At 46.3% G+C, this 20020-nt stretch overlaps 1 protein-coding gene across 5 annotated transcripts in view; it reads right to left on the reverse strand.

The window, feature by feature from the left end:
- Window positions 1-795: 795 nt before the first annotated feature.
- EVC2 (EvC ciliary complex subunit 2) overlaps window positions 796-20020 on the reverse strand; it is a 174133-nt gene continuing 154908 nt past the window's right edge. For all 5 annotated transcript variants that reach the window (XM_038399537.2, XM_038399536.2, XM_038399535.2 and 2 more), the window contains 3 exons: window positions 9772-9968; window positions 1643-1744; window positions 796-1123 (listed from right to left, as the gene is read on the reverse strand). In XM_038399537.2, the coding sequence (XP_038255465.1) occupies window positions 853-1123; window positions 1643-1744; window positions 9772-9968 (570 nt within the window). In that variant the 3' untranslated portion in view covers window positions 796-852. The remainder of the gene's footprint in view (window positions 1124-1642; window positions 1745-9771; window positions 9969-20020) is intronic.

Here is a 20020-nt window from a genome sequence, read left to right on the forward strand (position 1 = left end):
TGGTAAGTTCACCTGCCTTCTAGATACTCTTTATGGTCACTTATACCACAACAAGATATGACGGTGGAATCTGCTTGGCATAATGAGTGGTCAGCGATGATTGTCGTTAATCATTCTCTCATCACCGACCCAACCATCTGACCTGCCACATGTGGGCTTCCCTGAACCCGTTTCAAACAGGACAGGGCAATTGTGCGGCCAATCTCTTCAAATGGGGTTTCTCTAACGACCCACAATGTAGATGTGTTTCAGAGTAGCAGCCGTGTTAGTCTGTATTCGCAAAAAGAAAAGGAGTACTTGTGGCACCTTAGAGACTAACAAATTTATTAGAGCATAAGCTTTCGTGAGCTACAGCTCACTTCATTGGATGCATTAGATGTAGATGTGGTCAACTTCAGACTATGTTGCAGATCCATGACAAGTGCCTGCTGACTGCGAGCTACCAGCTCTTCACCTGGCTGAAGACAATGCTATGAAATGGCTAGGACATTGCGCATACACTGAGAGTACAAAACTGGTGCATTGTATTATATGAGCACTACATCCTGCCCTCAGTTATGTAATGTGCATCACAGAGTATGGCAAAAATTCACCTACTGCTCCTGCATGCACTAAAACAATAGTTAATAGATATAGATTGTGCACTGCTGGATGACAAGAGCACAAAATCCAGTTCTAAGAATAAAAACTATTTACGATGCAAAAATCAAACTATTGCAACTTATACAAAAATTGGTTTTTTTTTAACAAGGTTTCAGATGATTTCACCGTACACCAGCTCCTTTTTCATGACCCTTATTTGGAAATAACCTTTGTCTCACTAATTGATGCTCTGAATGGCTATCTACCTCATTAGCCGGAGTTTGCCCATGCAGCCTTCTTTGAATTTAGGAAGTTCTTTTTCTTTTTTCTTGGAGAACTATGCAAAACAAGTATGGGATCCCTTTGATCACGGAACAGAAATATCTTCTCCCCTGTGTCTAACAGCTCAATGGCTTCTGCAGCAGAAGCATTCAATGAATCAGGCTGGCCAGAAGGTTCCACAGGAGGGTGTCTAGACAAACATCCGAGATGAGAGAATGATGCTCTTTCCATGAGTGCAAGTTGCTTCTTCTTTAGCAGGCTATATTAAGAAACGGAAATTGAATTTAAAAATGATTTATAAAAATAATAGTTCCGGCACAAAATGGTTTGATTGACTGTATAGTCATATCCTGGCAAAAAATATTCATTGTACTTTGGGAGACTAATGTAAACCATATTTATAAATTGACATACTGTATGCATCATTTTCACCACCCCAACCCAATTTCCACTTCACTGTATGAAATATAGCATTCAATGAGTAAGCAGCACAAATCAGAACAAATGTTACATACAAGTGGGCAAAACATATGGAGCATCAATATTTCCCTTGAAAGGACTTTAATATTATTGTACAGTAAAAGTATAGGATGCTTTATGAAATAGGAGTTCCATATTCACATGCATTCTGAGAACCGGGACAACAGTGGTAGAAGATACGTGTTTGTGAATATTTTCATGAATTCTAAAACACTTCTCAAAAAAAGGACAACTCTTGGGAGATATGAGGTACAAGGAGTTGTATTTTCCCCCATATCAAGTATTAATTTTTCTTTACCTTTCTTTTCTCCTGTTTGCAGAATGCATCTTCTCCAAGCCCTTGCTTATCAGATCCTGCCTTACTTTGCTCTCTAATGCTTGCCATGACCCTTGGTGCTTCCTGAAGGAGTAAGGGGGGGAGGGAGGGAAACAAAAGAAAATCCTGAATTTTACATCCCCACCTTCAAAACAAAACACACCAAAAACAAACAAATAAAAATCACCACCACCATCTGGTTTTAGGTATTAAAATGAATGTTAATAATAACTTAAATACATTCTGCAGGAATGTTCAGTTATTTTTGCTATAATTTCCTGCCCAACAATATTTATTATGGGAGAGATCCTGGCTCACCCTGTGCTCCCCAGCAAGGAAGTGAGGTAGTGTAAGTTTCCTCCTTCATCCTCTGTGTGTTTCCCACATTCTAGGTTGCATTCGCCTTTGTGGATCTGCTACCCCCCTTCCTGTGCAGGTGGACAAGGACTGTGCAAAGCCTGGACTCCATTCTCACAACATACCAGCCAGCACAACTGAGCCAGTGCAGAAAGGAAAGTAATCTCAACCAGGAAAGACTGGGGAAAGATTACATTCCCCAGGGAGTGAGGGGAAAACCACACCAAACCGTGCCTCGGGACTGGAATTATGAGGTTGGACAAGTGCATAAATGTTTGCAAGACAGAAGCCTTGGAATGCAGCTAGTTCTCCATGGGGTATTGTCACTTCGCTAGACTTAAAAGAAAAAAACCAGTTACCTACCTTTTCGTAACTGTTGTTCTTCAAGATGTGTTTCTTATGTCCATTCCATTCGAGGTGCATGTATGCCCACATGCACAGGCATTGGAGATTTTTGCCTCAGCAGTATCTGTAGGGTCGGCTGTGGCGTCCCCTTGAGTACTGTGCTCATCTGCTGGTATATTGGGCGCCACCGACCCTACACCCTCTCAGTTCCTTCTTACCAGCAACTCCAACAGAGGGGTAGGAGGGCAGGTAATAGAATGGACATGAGCAACACATCTCGAAGAACAACAGTTACGAAAAGAAAGGTAACTGTTTTTTCTTCGAGTGTTTGCTCATGTTGATTCCATTCTAGGTGACTCGCAAGCAGTATCTCAGAGGTGGGCTCTGAGTTCATGGTCTTGCGGCTTGCAGCACGGCTCTACTGAAGCCAGCATTGTCCCAGGCCTGCTGGGTAAGTGCATAATGGAATGTGAACATGTGGACGGATGACCAGGTGGCTGCCCTACAGATGTCCTAGGCACCTGGGCTAAGAAAGCTGCTGAAGAGGTTTGCGCCCTGGTTGAGCGGGCAATCTCCAGAGGGGACACCTTTGCCTGATCGTAGCAGCAGCAAATGCAGGCAGTGATCCAAGAAAAAATTCTTTGAACAGACACTGGACAACCTTTCATCCGGTCAGCCACCATGACTAACGATTGCATCGATTTGTGGAATGGCTTGGTCCTTTCAGTGTAGACGGCTAGCACCCTCCTGACATCTAGGGAATGCAACCTACGCTCCTCCTCCAACTTATGTGGCTTTGGAAAAAAGACAGATAAGTAACTGTCTGATCACTTTGGGGAGGAAAGCCGGGTGTGTCCGCAGCTGGACCTTGTCTTTGTAAAAGACTGTATAGGGCGGTTCCGAGGTAAGCACCCTAATCTCAGAGACCCTGTGGGCCGATATTATTGCAACCAAGAAAGGAGGAGAGAGCAGGAAGTTAGAGGCTCGAAGGTGTGTGTGGGGGGGTGTCCCATGAGTTGTGATAGCACAAGTTTCAGGTCCCACAGAGGGACGGAGTCCCTGACGTGTGAGTAGAGGCACTTGAGGCCCTTGAGAAACCTGGCAGTCATGTCCTGGGTGAAAACCGACCTACCCTAGAGGGGTGGATGAAGGGCTGAGATAGCGGCCAAGTGGACGTTAAAAGATGAAAGGGACAGGTCTTGGAGCTTGTGATGCAGAAGGTAGTCCCGGATTAACTGCAGTGAGGCCCACTCGGGCTTTATTCAAAGTCCAACAAGCAAACCGCTTCCATTTGGTTAGGTAGGTCACTCTGGTGGAGGGCTTTCTACTGCCCAACAGGACCTGCTGGACGCCAGCTGAGTCCTCCTGCTCTTCTGTGTTTAATCATGCAGCAGCCAAGCCATCAGGTGCAGTGCCACCAGGCTCGGATGCAGAAGACTGCCGTGGTTTTGGGACAACAGTTCTGGCCGGAGCAATAGCTGTAACAGAGCAGCCACCAAGAAGTCCAGCAGCGTGCCGAACCAGTGCTGGAACGGCCAAGCTGGTGCTATGAGGATCATCTTTGCTCTGTCCTGCTTGATCTTCATGAGGACTCTTGAATTAACGGCACCGGAGGGAAGGCAGAGCCCCCGACCAGGGGAGTAGAAAAGCGTCCGACAGCAAGCCTGACGATCCCCCGAATCAAGCAGAAAACATGGCACTTCCTGTTCTGCCTGGACACGAACAGGTCCACCCGGCGAATTCCCCACCTCTGGAAGATGATGCTGACCACTTCTGGATGGAGGAACCACTCATGGTGAGATAAGAAGGTCCTGCTGAGGCCATTTGCCAAAGCGTTCCTGGCCCTGGGGAGGTATGCGGCTACGAGATGGATGTCGTGTTGAACACAGAAGTCCCAGAGCTTGAGGGCTTCTTGGCAAAGGGCAGACAATCTGGCTCCGCCTTGCTTGTTGATATAAAACACAGCCACTGTATTGTCCTTCAGGACCTGGACCACCTTGCTTTTTATGTGAGGTAGGAAGGCTTGGCAGGCCAAGTCAACCACGCTAAGTTCCCTGACATTGATGTGTAGGGAGCGATCGTAAATCGACCTTGCATGCTGAGATTGCCCAGGTGGGCTCCCCACCCCGAGACACTGGAGACAAGGGTCACCGACAGGGCAGAGAAGGGAACTCCCTCCAACACCAATGCAGGATTCTGCCACCCTGTTAGTGATGACAGCGTGTGGTCCGGGACTCTGACTACATGGTCTATGCTGTGTCTGTTGGGGACGTAGACTGATACTAGCCATGCTTGCAGGGACTTGAGGTGGAGCCACGCGTGCCGGACCACGTAAGTGCAGGCTGTGATCTGGCCCAACAACTGCAGACACGTGTGAGCAGTGGTGAGAGGGTGGATTTGCATGCACGACATCAGGTCCACCGTGGCTTAAAACCTGGCGTTGGGGAGGAAGGCTCTGGCCTGAGTAGAGTCAAGGACCACTCCAATTACTCTATGCACTGCACTGGAACTAAGGTTGACTTTTTCTTGTTTATTAACAGCTCCAGATTGCGACAGGTGGAGTAAATCAGATCGAGATGGCGCAACACCTGATCCTGGGACCTTACCTTTATTAGCCAGTTGTTGAGGTATGGGTAAATTTTAACACCTCGACGCCTCAGGTAAGTGGGCACTGGCGCTATGCACTTTGTGAACACTCTTGGGGCTGATGAGAGACCAAAGGGCAGCGCCGTGAATTGCAAATGGTGGTGGCCCAACATAAAAAATGGAAGAAGTGTCTGTGTCCTGGGAAAATGGAAATATGCATCCTTCAAGCTGAGGGTGGCATACCAGCCTCCCGGATCCATAAAGGGGATGATGGAGGACAGGGAGACCATGCAAATCTTCAACTTCTTGAGAGACTTGTTGAGGCAATGCAGATCCAGAATGGGTCTGAGATTCCCTTTTTGCTTTCAGGATTAGGAAATAGTGGGAGTAGAACCCTTTCCCTTTCATGTCAAGGGACCTCCCCCACCGCCCTCAGGCACAGGAGATTCTCAACCTTCTGAACGAGGAGTTGCTATTGAGAAGAGGGATGAGGAGGGACAAGACAGGGGGCTGGGAGGGAGGGTCGGCCATGAGCTGCAGGGTGTAACCCAAAGATATTATGTTGAGCACCCAACGATCCAACATCAGCTGTAACCAGGCTGACCGGAAGGGGCACAGGCGGTTGAGAAAAAGGTAGGAGGGTGGATCCTGGGATGTCACTGGGGTGTCGTCCTCATGTGCACTCTCAAAATGCCTGCTTCTGGCCTCCTTCGTTCCTGGAAGGGCCAGGCTGAGAGATGAACGGAAAGATGACAGGTAATGCCGCTTAGACCCCTTGTCTCTATCCTTTCTTGTTGGTGCTCAGCTGCGAAGTTCCCCTGGACCTAGACTGGGGGGGCAGAAGAGGTGGAGGACAGAACGACTTCCTGGCCTACTGAGGGGTATGAAGGCCCAAGGAACAAAGGGTGGTGTAGGAGTCTTTAAGGCTGTGGAGTTTTGCGTCTGTGAGCTCGGAGAAGAGCCCTGCCCCCTCAAACGGGAGGTCCTGAATGGTGGCCTGCATCTTCTGGGATAACCCAGAGGACTGTAACCAGGAGCTGTGCCTCATGACCACCTCAGAAACAACTATCCTGGCTGCCAAGTCTGTAGCATCCCAGGCCATCTGGAGGGCCTCTCTCGCCACCGCTGTGACCTCTTCAACTAAAGCATCGAACTCCTAGGCTCGGTCCTGTGGGAGGGCCTCCTTGTATTTGTTAAGGGAGTCCCATAGATTAAAATTGTATCCACCTAAGAGGGCCTAGTGGTTAGACACCCGAAATTGCAGGCTGGCCGTCAAGTAAGTCTTTCTGACAAATTAAATCCAGTCTCTTGGCATGCCACTGACTTTGCCCTGCCTGTCCCTTTCATTAACAGCAGACACGACCAGTGATGCCGCTGGAGGGTGGGTATACAGCTATTCAAACCCTTTTGCAGGGATGTAATACTTGTTTTTTGCCTTCTTAGAGGTAGGCAGAATGGAAGAGGGGGGGTGTGTCACAGCAGTTTGGCTATCTTAAGTACCCCTGGGTGGATGGGCAGCGTAACCCAGGCCGGGGTGGCTAGCAAGGGGCTAAACTGCCAGTCTGACTCGGACCATTGCCCTTCCGGTGACCAGGGCAGAGTTGTCGAGGCCTGAGTCTGTGAAATGACCCTGGTTGGCGACCAGCGAGGCGAGGATCGGTGCCTGCCCGATGAGAGGAAACAGAGAGGTGGAGACCAGTGCCGTGAATGGGAGCACTCCTGCTCTGTTGGGCACCAATGTCTGGGAGACCATGATGGTAACCTGCACCGCAGTGATCTTAGGCTGGAAGCTCACCAGTACCAGAGGTACGGGGACTGGTGCCTTGACTCCAGTGTCCCATGCCTCGCAGAGGGAGAGCGTGGCATCGGGAACCTGAGCCTACTGACCGGAATGCGGTGCCGGAGTCCTAGGCTGTGGAGATGGGGTTCCATGCCTACCGTCTGGAGACCAAGGATGCTCCGCTGCCCTATGGGGCAGTTCCATGACCAGCTTGCCCTTAAGTGTTGGTGTCTTAACCGAATCTGGCGCCTGGTGTGGCGTCTGCGGTGCCGGCTGGCCTGCTTGATCTTTCGCCACTGGGGCCACTTTGGGCAACAAGGGCCCCAAGAGAAGCCAGGGTCCCCTGCTGCCCCTGGGAGTGGGATACCTGGCCGGGCTAGGGGCCTAGGGAGTCTGACTGCAGCGGTACCCCTATGAAGCGGTACTCCTGTGAAGCTCCAGGGCTCTTCTTCTTTTGCAGCTTCTTAGGCACAGGCGAGGGGAAATGGTGCTGGGCAGAGCCCGGTGCTGGCAGAGCACTCCACACCGATGCCAAGGTGCTAGGCACAGGCTCCGAGTGGGACGGCTCCGACGCAGGACGAAGCGCAGTCTCCATGAGGAGGGCCCTCAAGCCGATAGCCCACTCCTTTTGGGTTGTAGGGTAAAAGTTCTTACAGATTCTGCACTTTTCCTTCCTATGGGACTCCCCCAAGCACTTCACATAGCTGTTGTGGGCATCACTAATAGGCATCAGCCCGTTGCATGACGAGTATGGTTTGAAGCCAGAGAACGGGGCATGCCCCACCCCAGGGTGAAGTCCCAGCCGGGACTCTAATTGCTGAACTAACCTAACAGTTAACTGAATGGCTAACTAAGTACCTACAAACTGTAAACAAAGAAAACAGACAATGGGTTGTACAGAACTGCTAATGCTCTTGCACTGCCAGTCATGGGCGGTAAGAAGGAACTGAGAGGGTGTAAGGTCGGTGGTGCTTAATATACCAGTGAATGAGCACAGCACTCAAGGGGGCCTCACAGATACTGCTAAGGCAAAAATATCCAACGACTGTGCACATGCGTGTGCACGCACCTAGAATGGAATCGACATGAGCAAGCACTTGAAGAAAAAATTAAGATCCCTATATTGCAAAAGCATCTGCATAAGCATGGAGTCCCACTTGCTTGAATGGAACTCAGGTGGGAGACAAGAATTTGTCTACATGGATTTCTTTGGAGACTGGGGCCTAAAATAGAAAAGTGATGAGCAATTAACCGTTGGTTATTGAGTTTGCTCTGTGAACATTTTAAGGATTTCTGCAAAACCTAAGACAGCACTGCCCACTATGTAGTGTGTTTATATTACCCTATAGGATTCAGGGAGAACCACACACTTTGTTCTGTCCAACCTGATGAAAGGCTGGCCAGGGATGGATCTATGGTGTTTCTTGCAAGGACTTAAAAGGGGAACTGATTACTAAAGCTGGGTTTGTATATGATGATACTGAAGCCTCATTAACTGTTTGGACCAAAGTGACAGTTATCTTATGAGACAGTTGATTATGTAAGATTTTTACCAGCCAAAACAGTGGAAATTTAGCTAGGTTAGCTCCTTTCCTAAGATCGCTATCATCCTGGGCTGAAATTTTGTAAGCACAGTTGTTCTTGCGAGTTGTCATCTCTGCAACTGACCTGGAAATTTTAGCTCCTGATTTTTGTTCAAACACAGAACACCAGACTGTTAAGGCCATGTCTCGATCTAAAGCCATACATACCTATATATTTAGTGTAAAGGTTTAGATTCGAGCTTCTGTGTGTAGTGCTTTGTTAGAATTGTGAGCGTCAAACTGCAATTTATTGCTTACTTTACATTTTATTTCCTGTTACATATAAGGTCAAATATATTTAAAATAAATGAAAAACTTTAGAAAGGACTACAGTAGAACCTCAAAGATACAAACATCAGAGTTATGGACTGACTGGTCAACCGGACACCATGGGGAACCAGAAGTAAGCTATCAGGCAGCAGCAGAGACAAAAAAACCCCAAAACAAACAAGCCAGCAAATACTGTACTGTGCCTGTATTTGCATCTTAAAGGTTGGCACATCTGGGCTGCCTATCCCTACTCCCACCCCCAACTCCCCACAGCCTCTTACAGGTAGGAGGTAGTGAGTGCTGTTTTCCCCTCTCCCTTCCCGGCTGGGAGGGGGACAAGCTTGCAAGCTCAGAGCCTGAGAAAGAAATTTCCCAAGCTGCTACTGAAAGCTGGCCTGGAGTGTAAGCTGCTGGAGCCGGAGCCCGAGCTCCTGCCTGCATCTTGTGCTCTGGAGAAACAGCTCAGTTTTAAAGGACCACAGCCTGCACTGCGCACTCACTGAAACTGCAGTGCCCCAGGGTGCCTCACTCATCACCCTTGCAGACAGGGGGCTAGAACCAGCTGTCTGTCCCCACCCTCACTCGCCAGGCAGCCACTGCAGAGCTATGAGCCCCCACTCTGAGCAGTCTACCCTGAGGAGCATCCCATAATGTCTTGTTCAGAGTTACGAATAACCTCCATTCCCGAGGTGTCCGTAACTCGTAACTCGGAGGTTTGACTGTAATTTACAGATCTTTTTACTCCATATACTGCATACCTCAGTTTCTCACAGCAACAGTTTACAACAACTGAAGCCTGCCATATTTAGTATAAATATTACTAAAATAAATGGTGAAAAGAAAAGTGTATAGATAAGCAAATGCAAATTAAAACCACTAAAATACATCAAAAGAAAATGTAGAAAATAAGAAAATGGAGGAAGAATATCTAAAAGCAAAGAATGAGTTGTTACATCTATGAACTATACAGATCACATTTTTCCTCTGTTAAAGTCAGATTGTAGTTAAGATATGTATAACTATGAAAAAGTGATCTAGTTCACATGATTTAGTCCCTCCAGGAATAACATTTCAGCAGGAAAACCCATTCATTTGCTTAACTGCTGCTCCTGTTGGTTCAATGGATATATATTCCCTTAAAGTAATAACCTTCGGCTGGAATTTTCAGCTATAAACTGATGCACACTTACCTCTTTCTACAGCTGTCAGCTTCCTCCCCGTTGATGTCACTTTCAATAACACTGTCTGAATATTTGTCACTGATTGAATCCAGAACAGAAAGAAGCTCAGTCTGTGAACTTGAAGGCAGCAGTAAGTTCAGCAGTCTGTGCAACATCCCCACTGGTACCATTGTCAGTTTGGTTAAATAAGCTGCCAATCGGAGCTCCTAGAGGAATCAATGATAAAAGTTCAGACATGTTCGGCATACCATGACGGCATGCCTCTCCGGCATGTGCTATTATGGGCTGTTGTGCCTTGCAGGTACATTGTACTCAGCACCCTTTGGATCTTTTCAAACAATTACCCAGACCACGTTAGTTCAACCCCTCTTTGCAGGGTCAGGTTTATTTACCATTCTAACATATACCCCTTAACAGAGTCAGGTTTATTCCTCAGCAGTAACTCACTTGTTTAGCCTCTCTAGTTCACGCCCTCTCTGGGACCATGAAAAAGTCCTGTTCAGTTTCCTGCACTGTTCAGCAGGCCTAGCCCTCCTCCCAGGGCTGGGTTGTACGTCACACAACCCCCCTGTCCCTCTCCCTCATACAAGAACTTCCTGGATCTCCTCCTTGAAGCTGGAGTTAGGCTTCAGGACAGTAGTAGGGTCTTATGCAGCTTCTCCTCCTGACCCTTTTCCCCAATCTGTCCTAGCCTCAGGCTGGGAGGGGTCAGCAGGCAGACCTTTCCCAGCTGCTGTCTTCTCCCTGTTAACTCAGGGTTCCTGCAGGAAACTCTTTACCCCCTGCAGTATCTACAGGCGTCTACCTGGCTTTTGAGGGAAGAGGCAGCATTTATACTGGCCCCTTCTCCCAGCTCATTTTTCTATTGGCCTGTCTAGTAGCCCTGTGCCTCTCTGCAAGGCTCCTGGCCCTACGGCCTTAAAGCGACAGTTATAGGATCTCTTCTCCAAACACTATTCATTCCCAGAGACGCTGTCCCTCTAGCTCTATCCCCCTTATGTCTCTATCTCTCTCTATTGGATCCTTAAAGAGCCATGCCACATGGCAGTGTAGACTGACCACTAGACACTACTATCCTTAAGGGGCAGACCTCCCCATCACACAACACTACAACAAAATAAATGATCAGTAACTTTTAATTTGAAACATTACAAAATTTACCACTTTGGAGGAAAAAGAATTCAACGAAAATCATTTTAAAGTCAATGCCTTTAGAAACCAGTGCTATTATCACTTGCTTCGTCACTTCCACCATGGACCCGTGTGTGCATGAAGATCTTTCACTTCTGGACACTGGGACTTCAGGATTATAGCCAGCCTGACTGTGCATTAAGTCATTATGCAGCCACATAAATGGCTGTGCAATGCCCCATTGTTTGGAAATTACCATGTAACTGTGTTCTAGAGCAGGTGGGGCCAACCTGTGGCTCCGGAGCTACATGCGGCTCTTCACCTAGGCACCGATTCCAGGGCTGGAACTATAGATGCTAACTTTCCAATGTGCTGGGGGGTGCCCTGCTCTGTCCTAAGCCCCGTCCCCACTCCACCCCTTCCCCCAAGGCCTCTTCCCCTGAGACTTGCATGCCCTCGCTCCTCCCCCTTCTCCCCCATAGCCTCCTGCGCATGTGAAACTGCTGATTGTGGTGGGAGGGGGGAGTACATGCTGATTGGTGGGGGCTGCCGGCAGGCGCGGAAGGGTGGGGAGTGGATGGGGGTTGTTGACGTATTACTGTGGCTCTTTGGTAATGTACATTGGTAAATTCTGGCTCCTTCTCAGGCTCAGGTGGCCACCCCTGCTGTAGAGTCTAAGCCTTCATTTTAAAAAAATTAAGTCTCTAGCCCTTATTATTGAAAAGAAAACCTTCAAAATGGGAAAGGAATGCACAACTATGCATATTCCTCAATCGGCAGACAGCATGGAGCAATTGCTAAGAGAGAAGTGTGAATGACTGCCATTCATCTCAAAGGGGCTACTAACTCTGAAGCCTAATGATGACAATTTCAATGTTAAGTATTTCACTTCTTTTCATTTCAGCAGAAGCATCGAGCTAGTGTGCTTATCCACTGTTTCCGGGCGTAAGGGCAGACGTTGGCACAGGCTGCCAACAAAAGCATGTTGCTACTGCCAAGCAGGGCTGCCCAGAGGATTCAGGGGGCCTGGAGCAAAGCAATTTTGGGGGCCCTTTAATTAATTAAGCGCCTTTTTAATTTTTACTCATCCAGCGGCACTCCAGGTCTTGGGCAGCGGGTCCTTCACTCGCTCTGAGTGTGTTCGGCGGCACTGAAGGACCAGCTGCCAAAGTGCCGCCGAAGATCCAAAGCGCCGCTGGGTAAGTAAAAGCGCCGCTGGGTGAGTAAGAGCACCGCAGAGGGTGGCCCTTTTTTTGTGATCGCTCCCCCTGTTTGCTCCACCTGGCTATGCCACTGGCCCTTCCATAAAAAAAGCTGCAATACTATAGAATACTATACTCTCGTGGGGGCCCCTGTGGGGCCCAGGGCAAACTGCCCCACTTGCCCCGCCCCACCCCCCCCGTGCAGCCCTGCTGCCAAGGGCTTCTTGTACTGGGAATTCAAACCTCCATTCCCTCAAATTTAAAATCATCTCTGCTCCTGTCTAAAGCGGAAAAAAAATCAGAAATACTCTGTCGCCTCTTGGATACTGCAAACAAACTCAGTTCACTTCCCACTCCTTTTTCGTTGCCAAGAGCCCTTTGTATGTCTGGTCCAGCTGTGAAAACTCCAGCATCCACCTGACAATTTCTACAGTGATCCTGTGTATTTCAGTACAAAAATCTATAGCACTTTGAAAACCTGGGGCTAGATGAAAACAACAAATTAAATGACCACCACAAAGGATGCTGCATTGGACGACATGAGAAGAGTTCGTGAGGATGGGGGGAGGGCAATACCACGTGTTCAGAGAATGTCCCACTGCGTAAATGTAGCTATAATGTGCAGTTCTAACGAGTATTAACTGCCATTCCCTCTCTCTATCCTATTCAGCTCTTCTATCTGCTCCCAGTAGATCTGCCATAGTTACACACTGGGCCAGCTCCCATCAGTTATAGCTGTTCTAAACTACCCACTGCTAGCACAAGCACTCCTGTGATAATCCCCCAGGGTCCTTAGAAAGCCAGCACCACTTCTGCACTGTTTACCAGCCTGTTTTTAGCAGATGCGGGTGATTAGTACCAAAGCCAGGTCACAGGCACAAGAAACCGCCAGGAACAAGTGAATACAGAACAGGAAAACAGCCAAAATCAATTTCTTTGTCCTGAGAGGATTCAAAATGTTACAGCTGCTGTTAGAAGTCTCACTCTTCTCTGTAACAGGCATTTTATACAGCAGTATAGAATGAATTTGCAGAAGAGATCAGGCAAATCCAGAGTTTGACTATCGTTAGGATTCTCAGAAAAGGGAAAGTTTTGCAGAGTAAGCCTTTCTATCATAAGAACAACACTCCACATTTACTCCCCTTCTACCTCTATTAAAAAAACAAACACGCACAACCCTCAACCCAAAATCAAAGACGCAAACAAAATTAAACTAATAATCAATGAACCAGACTAAAACATAATCCTACCCCAAGCAGAAATTTTACCCTGAAAAGGGAGCAGAGCCAGCTTCACTAATACTATCAGTTTTACACAGAAGGTGCTCAGATATGATGATGGGCAGCAGAAAAAAAAATCTATCCTGAACTTTGTGTGATGGTTTTGGACACCGTTGGCCCTTATGAAATCTTGCAAGAACCACTGAGGATTAAGGTAGGAATAAAATTCTTATTTCAGCCTATGAACCACCATCCCCTTTCCCTAAAAGTGAGGGGGCCTGCGGTAAGTCATTTAATTCAATAATGTATATATACATGGATGCCAAAGAATTATGACTGAGTTCTTGGCTTTCACCTTCAGCAGTTTACTCTTAAATGTTCTTGGATGTAGACTTTTTCACACTCTCTGACCTTTAACTTTCTGTATCAAGAATCATTCGGATTGAAGCAAAATATGTGCTGGTATTCTAAAACAGCAGTATTCAGTAACAGTATGATTTCTATCAAGTGCAAAGTGTCAAAATTCTGTCAAATGCAAGAAGAGTGACACCCACTAAACAGGTGCACATAGTATATGCCTGAACACAAAAGTGTTGATGTGTGTCTGTTTTCAGGTTGCATACAGAACCAACACAGATGCCCCCAGCCACCTTTCAACTAAATGGGAACAATGAATGTGCGAGAGGGAAGTAGGGTGGGTGTGCTAAGCTGGTATTGCTGGTCAGGGAGCATAAAGGCCTTGATTTGAGGACTACACTTGCCCTGGGCCAGAGCAGGTACTCCCAGCTGAGTCAATTAAGGGGGCAGGGCTGCACCTGGGCTATAAAGGGTCTGAGGCTGTTCATGAGGGCAGAGCTAGGAGGAGGACTGTAGCTGCAGAAGATGACTTCCTGCAGTGGTCCCTGAAGAATAGAGTTGGCTGCTCAGACAGCACCTCAGAGAAGAGGCAGCATGGAAGATTTGTTTTGTGTTTGTTTTTTGGAGGGAACTTTGTAAATAAAGAAACCAGACCCCAGGAAGTCTGTGATTGATTGAGAAAGACTGTATGGGATTTAAGGAATCCCGAAGAAGGGGAAAGCAGAGGTGGGGACACTGCAGAGGAACCCCTGGTCCAGAAGCAGGGCTCAGGTGGCGGCCATTCTGTTAGAGTCCCTTTTGAGTGGTTGGACCACATAAAAAGATTTGAACTAATGGATTGTTAGATGGAGAGGTCCAGAGTTAAATCTCTGCAGAAAGCCCAAGTAGGTGTCTTATTTAGGGTTGCTAGGTGTCTGGTTTTCAACTGGAACACCTGGTCGAAAAGGGACCCTCCCCATCCCGGTGAAAATGAGCGAGCGAGTGAGGGTGGGGGAGAGAAATTGACTGAGGGAGGGAGGATGGAGTGAGTGGGGTGGGGCCTCGGAGAAGGGGCGGGGCAAGGGTGTTCAGTTTTGTGCAATTAGAAAGTTGGCAACCCTACGCAGAAGGGACCATCATGATCATCTAGTCTGACCTCCTGCACATTGCTCACCCATTGTGCTCACCCACTCCTGTAATAGACTTATAGCCTCTGGCTCAGTTACTGAAATCCTAAAATCTTGATTTAAAGACTTCAAGTTGGAAAGAATCCACCATTTACACCATTTAAACCTGCAAGTGACCCATGCCCCATGCTGTAGAATAAGGCTGACTCTTGCAAAGTTTGGTTGAAAACTGCAATATTTTGAAATAAATTCATTGCAGTTCATAGGACATACTCAATGCTCTATGCACCACTCAAAGGCTGTGATATCACATAAAGTCCTCTGGCCTTCAAAGATGGGGTGAATTCAATGCTATATGAGTACTATACAGTAGCTCCATGGGAACAACTGTATCAGACAACACCAGAGGTTTCTTGCATCAGCAGCATCTGAGTTTGTGTTTCTTGAATTCGGTCAAAACAACCAATAACATAAAATTGCAATTTAAAACAGCAGAACTACTGTACAGACATCACATTGATTTGGACTGAATAACACATGTTGAAACAACTAATGCAAAATCAATGAGCTCTGTCCATGCTGTGATTTCACATTTGCTTTGCCCTTTTCACATGAATGTCTTCCTATATCATCTGTTGTATCTACAAACAACAGCTAGAGTACCTGGAGTATAACTGTGTGCTTACTCAAAACTAACCTTTCTATGGGCAGCAAAAGAGCCTGTGCTCAGCGTAACTCAAACAAACCTTTAATTGACTTAAATGGGAAATCTTCCTAAATAGGAACACTAGAGCCAAACCACTGAAACATAGCAGTCTAAGTTAGGCATCTGAATAAGTGGCCTGCTTTTTCAGCGCTGCTGAGCACCTGGAGTGCCCATTAAGTTGAGTGGGAGATCTTTCCACTTATGGCAGTGCTGAATATTTGCCCAATGGGGAAAATTCCATTTAACATTAAGAGGAAAATGGATGACTTGAAGAGGCAGAGGTAGCAACTCCTATAATTACGGCTGCCTAACACTTGCCATTCTAATCTATATTCTATACATTGTAAATCATAGATTTTATATGGTTTCCAACACTATTGCTTTGCTTTCTATAACACAGGATTAAACACTGAAAGACTAGGAACATGCTACACTATGTTTTATTAAAAAGAAAAGGAGTACTTGTGGCACCTTAGAGACTAACAAATTTATTAGAGCATAAGCTTTCGTGAGCTACAGCTCACTTCATCGGATGCATTTGGTGGAAAAAACAGAGTAGAGATTTATATACACACACACAGAGAACATGAAACAATGGGTTTATCATACACACTGTAAGGAGAGTGATCACTTAAGATAAGCCATCACCAACAGCAGGGGGGGGAAGGAGGAAAACCTTTCATGGTGACAAGCAGGTAGGCTAATTCCAGCAGTTAACAAGAATATCAGAGGAACAGTGGGGGGTGGGGTGGGAGGGAGAAATACCATGGGGAAATAGTTTTACTTTGTGTAATGACTCATCCATTCCCAGTCTCTATTCAAGCCTAAGTTAATTGTATCCAGTTTGCAAATTAATTCCAATTCAGCAGTCTCTCGTTGGAGTCTGTTTTTGAAGCTTTTTTGTTGAAGTATAGCCACTCTTAGGTCTGTGATCGAGTGACCAGAGAGATTGAAGTGTTCTCCAACTGGTTTTTGAATGTTATAATTCTTGACGTCTGATTTGTGTCCATTCATTCTTTTACGTAGAGACTGTCCAGTTTGGCCAATGTACATGGCAGAGGGGCATTGCTGGCACATGATGGCATATATCACATTGGTAGATGCGCAGGTGAAGGAGCCTCTGATAGTGTGGCTGATGTGATTAGGCCCTATGATGGTATCCCCTGAATAGATATGTGGACAGAGTTGGCAACGGGCTTTGTTGCAAGGATAGGTTCCTGGGTTAGTGGTTCTGTTGTGTGGTGTGTGGTTGCTGGTGAGTATTTGCTTCAGATTGGGGGGCTGTCTGTAAGCAAGGACTGGTCTATCTCCCAAGATCTGAGAGAGCGATGGCTCGTCCTTCAGGATAGGTTGTAGATCCTTGATGATGCGTTGGAGGGGTTTTAGTTGGGGGCTGAAGGTGATGGCTAGTGGCGTTCTGTTGTTTTCTTTGTTGGGCCTGTCCTGTAGTAGGTGACTTCTGGGTACTCTTCTGGCTCTGTCAATCTGTTTCTTCACTTCAGCAGGTGGGTACTGTAGTTGTAGGAATGCATGATAGAGATCTTGTAGGTGTTTGTCTCTGTCTGAGGGGTTGGAGCAAATGCGGTTATATCGTAGCGCTTGGCTGTAGACAATGGATCGAGTGGTATGATCTGGATGAAAGCTAGAGGCATGTAGGTAGGAATAGCGGTCAGTAGGTTTCCGATATAGGGTGGTGTTTATGTGACCATCGCTTATTAGCACCGTAGTGTCCAGGAAGTGGATCTCTTGTGTGGACTGGTCCAGGCTGAGGTTGATGGTGGGATGGAAATTGTTGAAATCATGGTGGAATTCCACCATGATTTCAACAATTTCCATCCCACCATCAACCTCAGCCTGGACCAGTCCACACAAGAGATCCACTTCCTGGACACTACGGTGCTAATAAGCGATGGTCACATAAACACCACCCTATATCGGAAACCTACTGACCGCTATTCCTACCTACATGCCTCTAGCTTTCATCCAGATCATACCACTCGATCCATTGTCTACAGCCAAGCGCTACGATATAACCGCATTTGCTCCAACCCCTCAGACAGAGACAAACACCTACAAGATCTCTATCATGCATTCCTACAACTACAGTACCCACCTGCTGAAGTGAAGAAACAGATTGACAGAGCCAGAAGAGTACCCAGAAGTCACCTACTACAGGACAGGCCCAACAAAGAAAACAACAGAACGCCACTAGCCATCACCTTCAGCCCCCAACTAAAACCCCTCCAACGCATCATCAAGGATCTACAACCTATCCTGAAGGACGAGCCATCGCTCTCTCAGATCTTGGGAGATAGACCAGTCCTTGCTTACAGACAGCCCCCCAATCTGAAGCAAATACTCACCAGCAACCACACACCACACAACAGAACCACTAACCCAGGAACCTATCCTTGCAACAAAGCCCGTTGCCAACTCTGTCCACATATCTATTCAGGGGATACCATCATAGGGCCTAATCACATCAGCCACACTATCAGAGGCTCCTTCACCTGCGCATCTACCAATGTGATATATGCCATCATGTGCCAGCAATGCCCCTCTGCCATGTACATTGGCCAAACTGGACAGTCTCTACGTAAAAGAATGAATGGACACAAATCAGACGTCAAGAATTATAACATCAAAAACCAGTTGGAGAACACTTCAATCTCTCTGGTCACTCGATCACAGACCTAAGAGTGGCTATACTTCAACAAAAAAGCTTCAAAAACAGACTCCAACGAGAGACTGCTGAATTGGAATTAATTTGCAAACTGGATACAATTAACTTAGGCTTGAATAGAGACTGGGAATGGATGAGTCATTACACAAAGTAAAACTATTTCCCCATGGTATTTCTCCCTCCCACCCCACCCCCCACTGTTCCTCTGATATTCTTGTTAACTGCTGGAATTAGCCTACCTGCTTGTCACCATGAAAGGTTTTCCTCCTTCCCCCCCCTGCTGTTGGTGATGGCTTATCTTAAGTGATCACTCTCCTTACAGTGTGTATGATAAACCCATTGTTTCATGTTCTCTGTGTGTGTGTATATAAATCTCTACTCTGTTTTTTCCACCAAATGCATCCGATGAAGTGAGCTGTAGCTCACGAAAGCTTATGCTCTAATAAATTTGTTAGTCTCTAAGGTGCCACAAGTACTCCTTTTCTTTTTGAGAATACAGACTAACACGGCTGCTACTCTGAAACATATGTTTTATTAATAGACTATTCATGCTACAAGGCCCATCTTTCTTCTCAGGCATATGGCAAGTTGGCAGGCTAAGCATTGGTGCGTTTTTACTATTATAGCTGTTGTGTAGTGGGATTTTATTTTATTTGTGTACTACATCTGTAAGGCTGTATCTGTACATTTATTGTGGAAGTTGGATAATGCAAGCATGCCCAAAGCAAAGGACAACTCCTTGCTCATGTTTTATATAACCAAATTAAAGCTCAATTCTCCAAGCATATGCTGTATAGAGTAGCTGATTTTCAATTATAATAAAGTGCTGTAAATTCTCTCTGATCACAAATGTCTTTGTCTTACTAAACTGGTAAATATCCAGGGTCACTTTGTTCACTTGCTAGAGTGCTAAGTTTGAGGAAACCATAAGATACATACAAGCAAGATTATCCGTCTGCTGAACCATGCTTTGAAACTTCCATTTAGAAAAATTCATACTATGTTCCTTCCAAGTTGCTTTATAATGCATCTATGCCGCTTGTTAGAAATGCAGCAAAACTCATTACAGGTGTGTTGCATCTTAACCACATTTAACATGCGTGAATTCAGCTTTGGAAAGAAAAAAGAAAAAAAGAAAAAACAACAATTTAAATACTTTACCTGTAGTGCGAGCGATTCCGCCCGCCATTACACTCAATGTAATTTTGACTATACGTGATTTTCGCTGACTGCAGAAACTATACGTGATTTTCGCTGACTGCAGAATAAGACTCGCCTGTACAGGAAGGCAATACCTTCTAGCTGGCTGCACTGTCCATCTACTTTCTGGTGATGCGAGACTTCTGGAGCAGCATCACAAAGAGTATTAAAAAGTTCCAAAACTTCCTATCATCCTTCTGCGGTAATTAGCACAGAAGAGCCATATTCTCTCCCCCTCCATTCAATCAGCGAATTAGTTACTGCTAAGCTACAGGACTTCTAATTCCTGTGGTCACTCGGGTTATGAAACGTCTTTATTTGCTTTTGGACCTCCTTTCCAGTTCATACAGACCCCAAAAGAAAGACACCACCTTTCATCTGAAACATGGAAAACTCCTTTAAAAACTAACACAAGGACAAAATCGATTTGGGGAAAATGTTCCCATTGAGTACAACAGCAATGGTAGTACTCAGCTATTGTTAGGGGGTTGTTTTTCCACCTTTCATCATGCATTAGGTGAATGCACCAACCGCTGGCTCTTTAAATGCCACAGAATCTGAATAAACACACACACTATCAGCGATATAGATGCCTGGAGCTGTAGTGGAGATAGTGTTTATCCAAACTCTGATCCTTCCAGATAACAGCAACA

This window comes from Dermochelys coriacea, chromosome 4, assembly GCF_009764565.3.
Source record: "Dermochelys coriacea isolate rDerCor1 chromosome 4, rDerCor1.pri.v4, whole genome shotgun sequence".
In the NCBI taxonomy this organism is placed as follows: Eukaryota; Metazoa; Chordata; order Testudines; family Dermochelyidae; genus Dermochelys; species Dermochelys coriacea.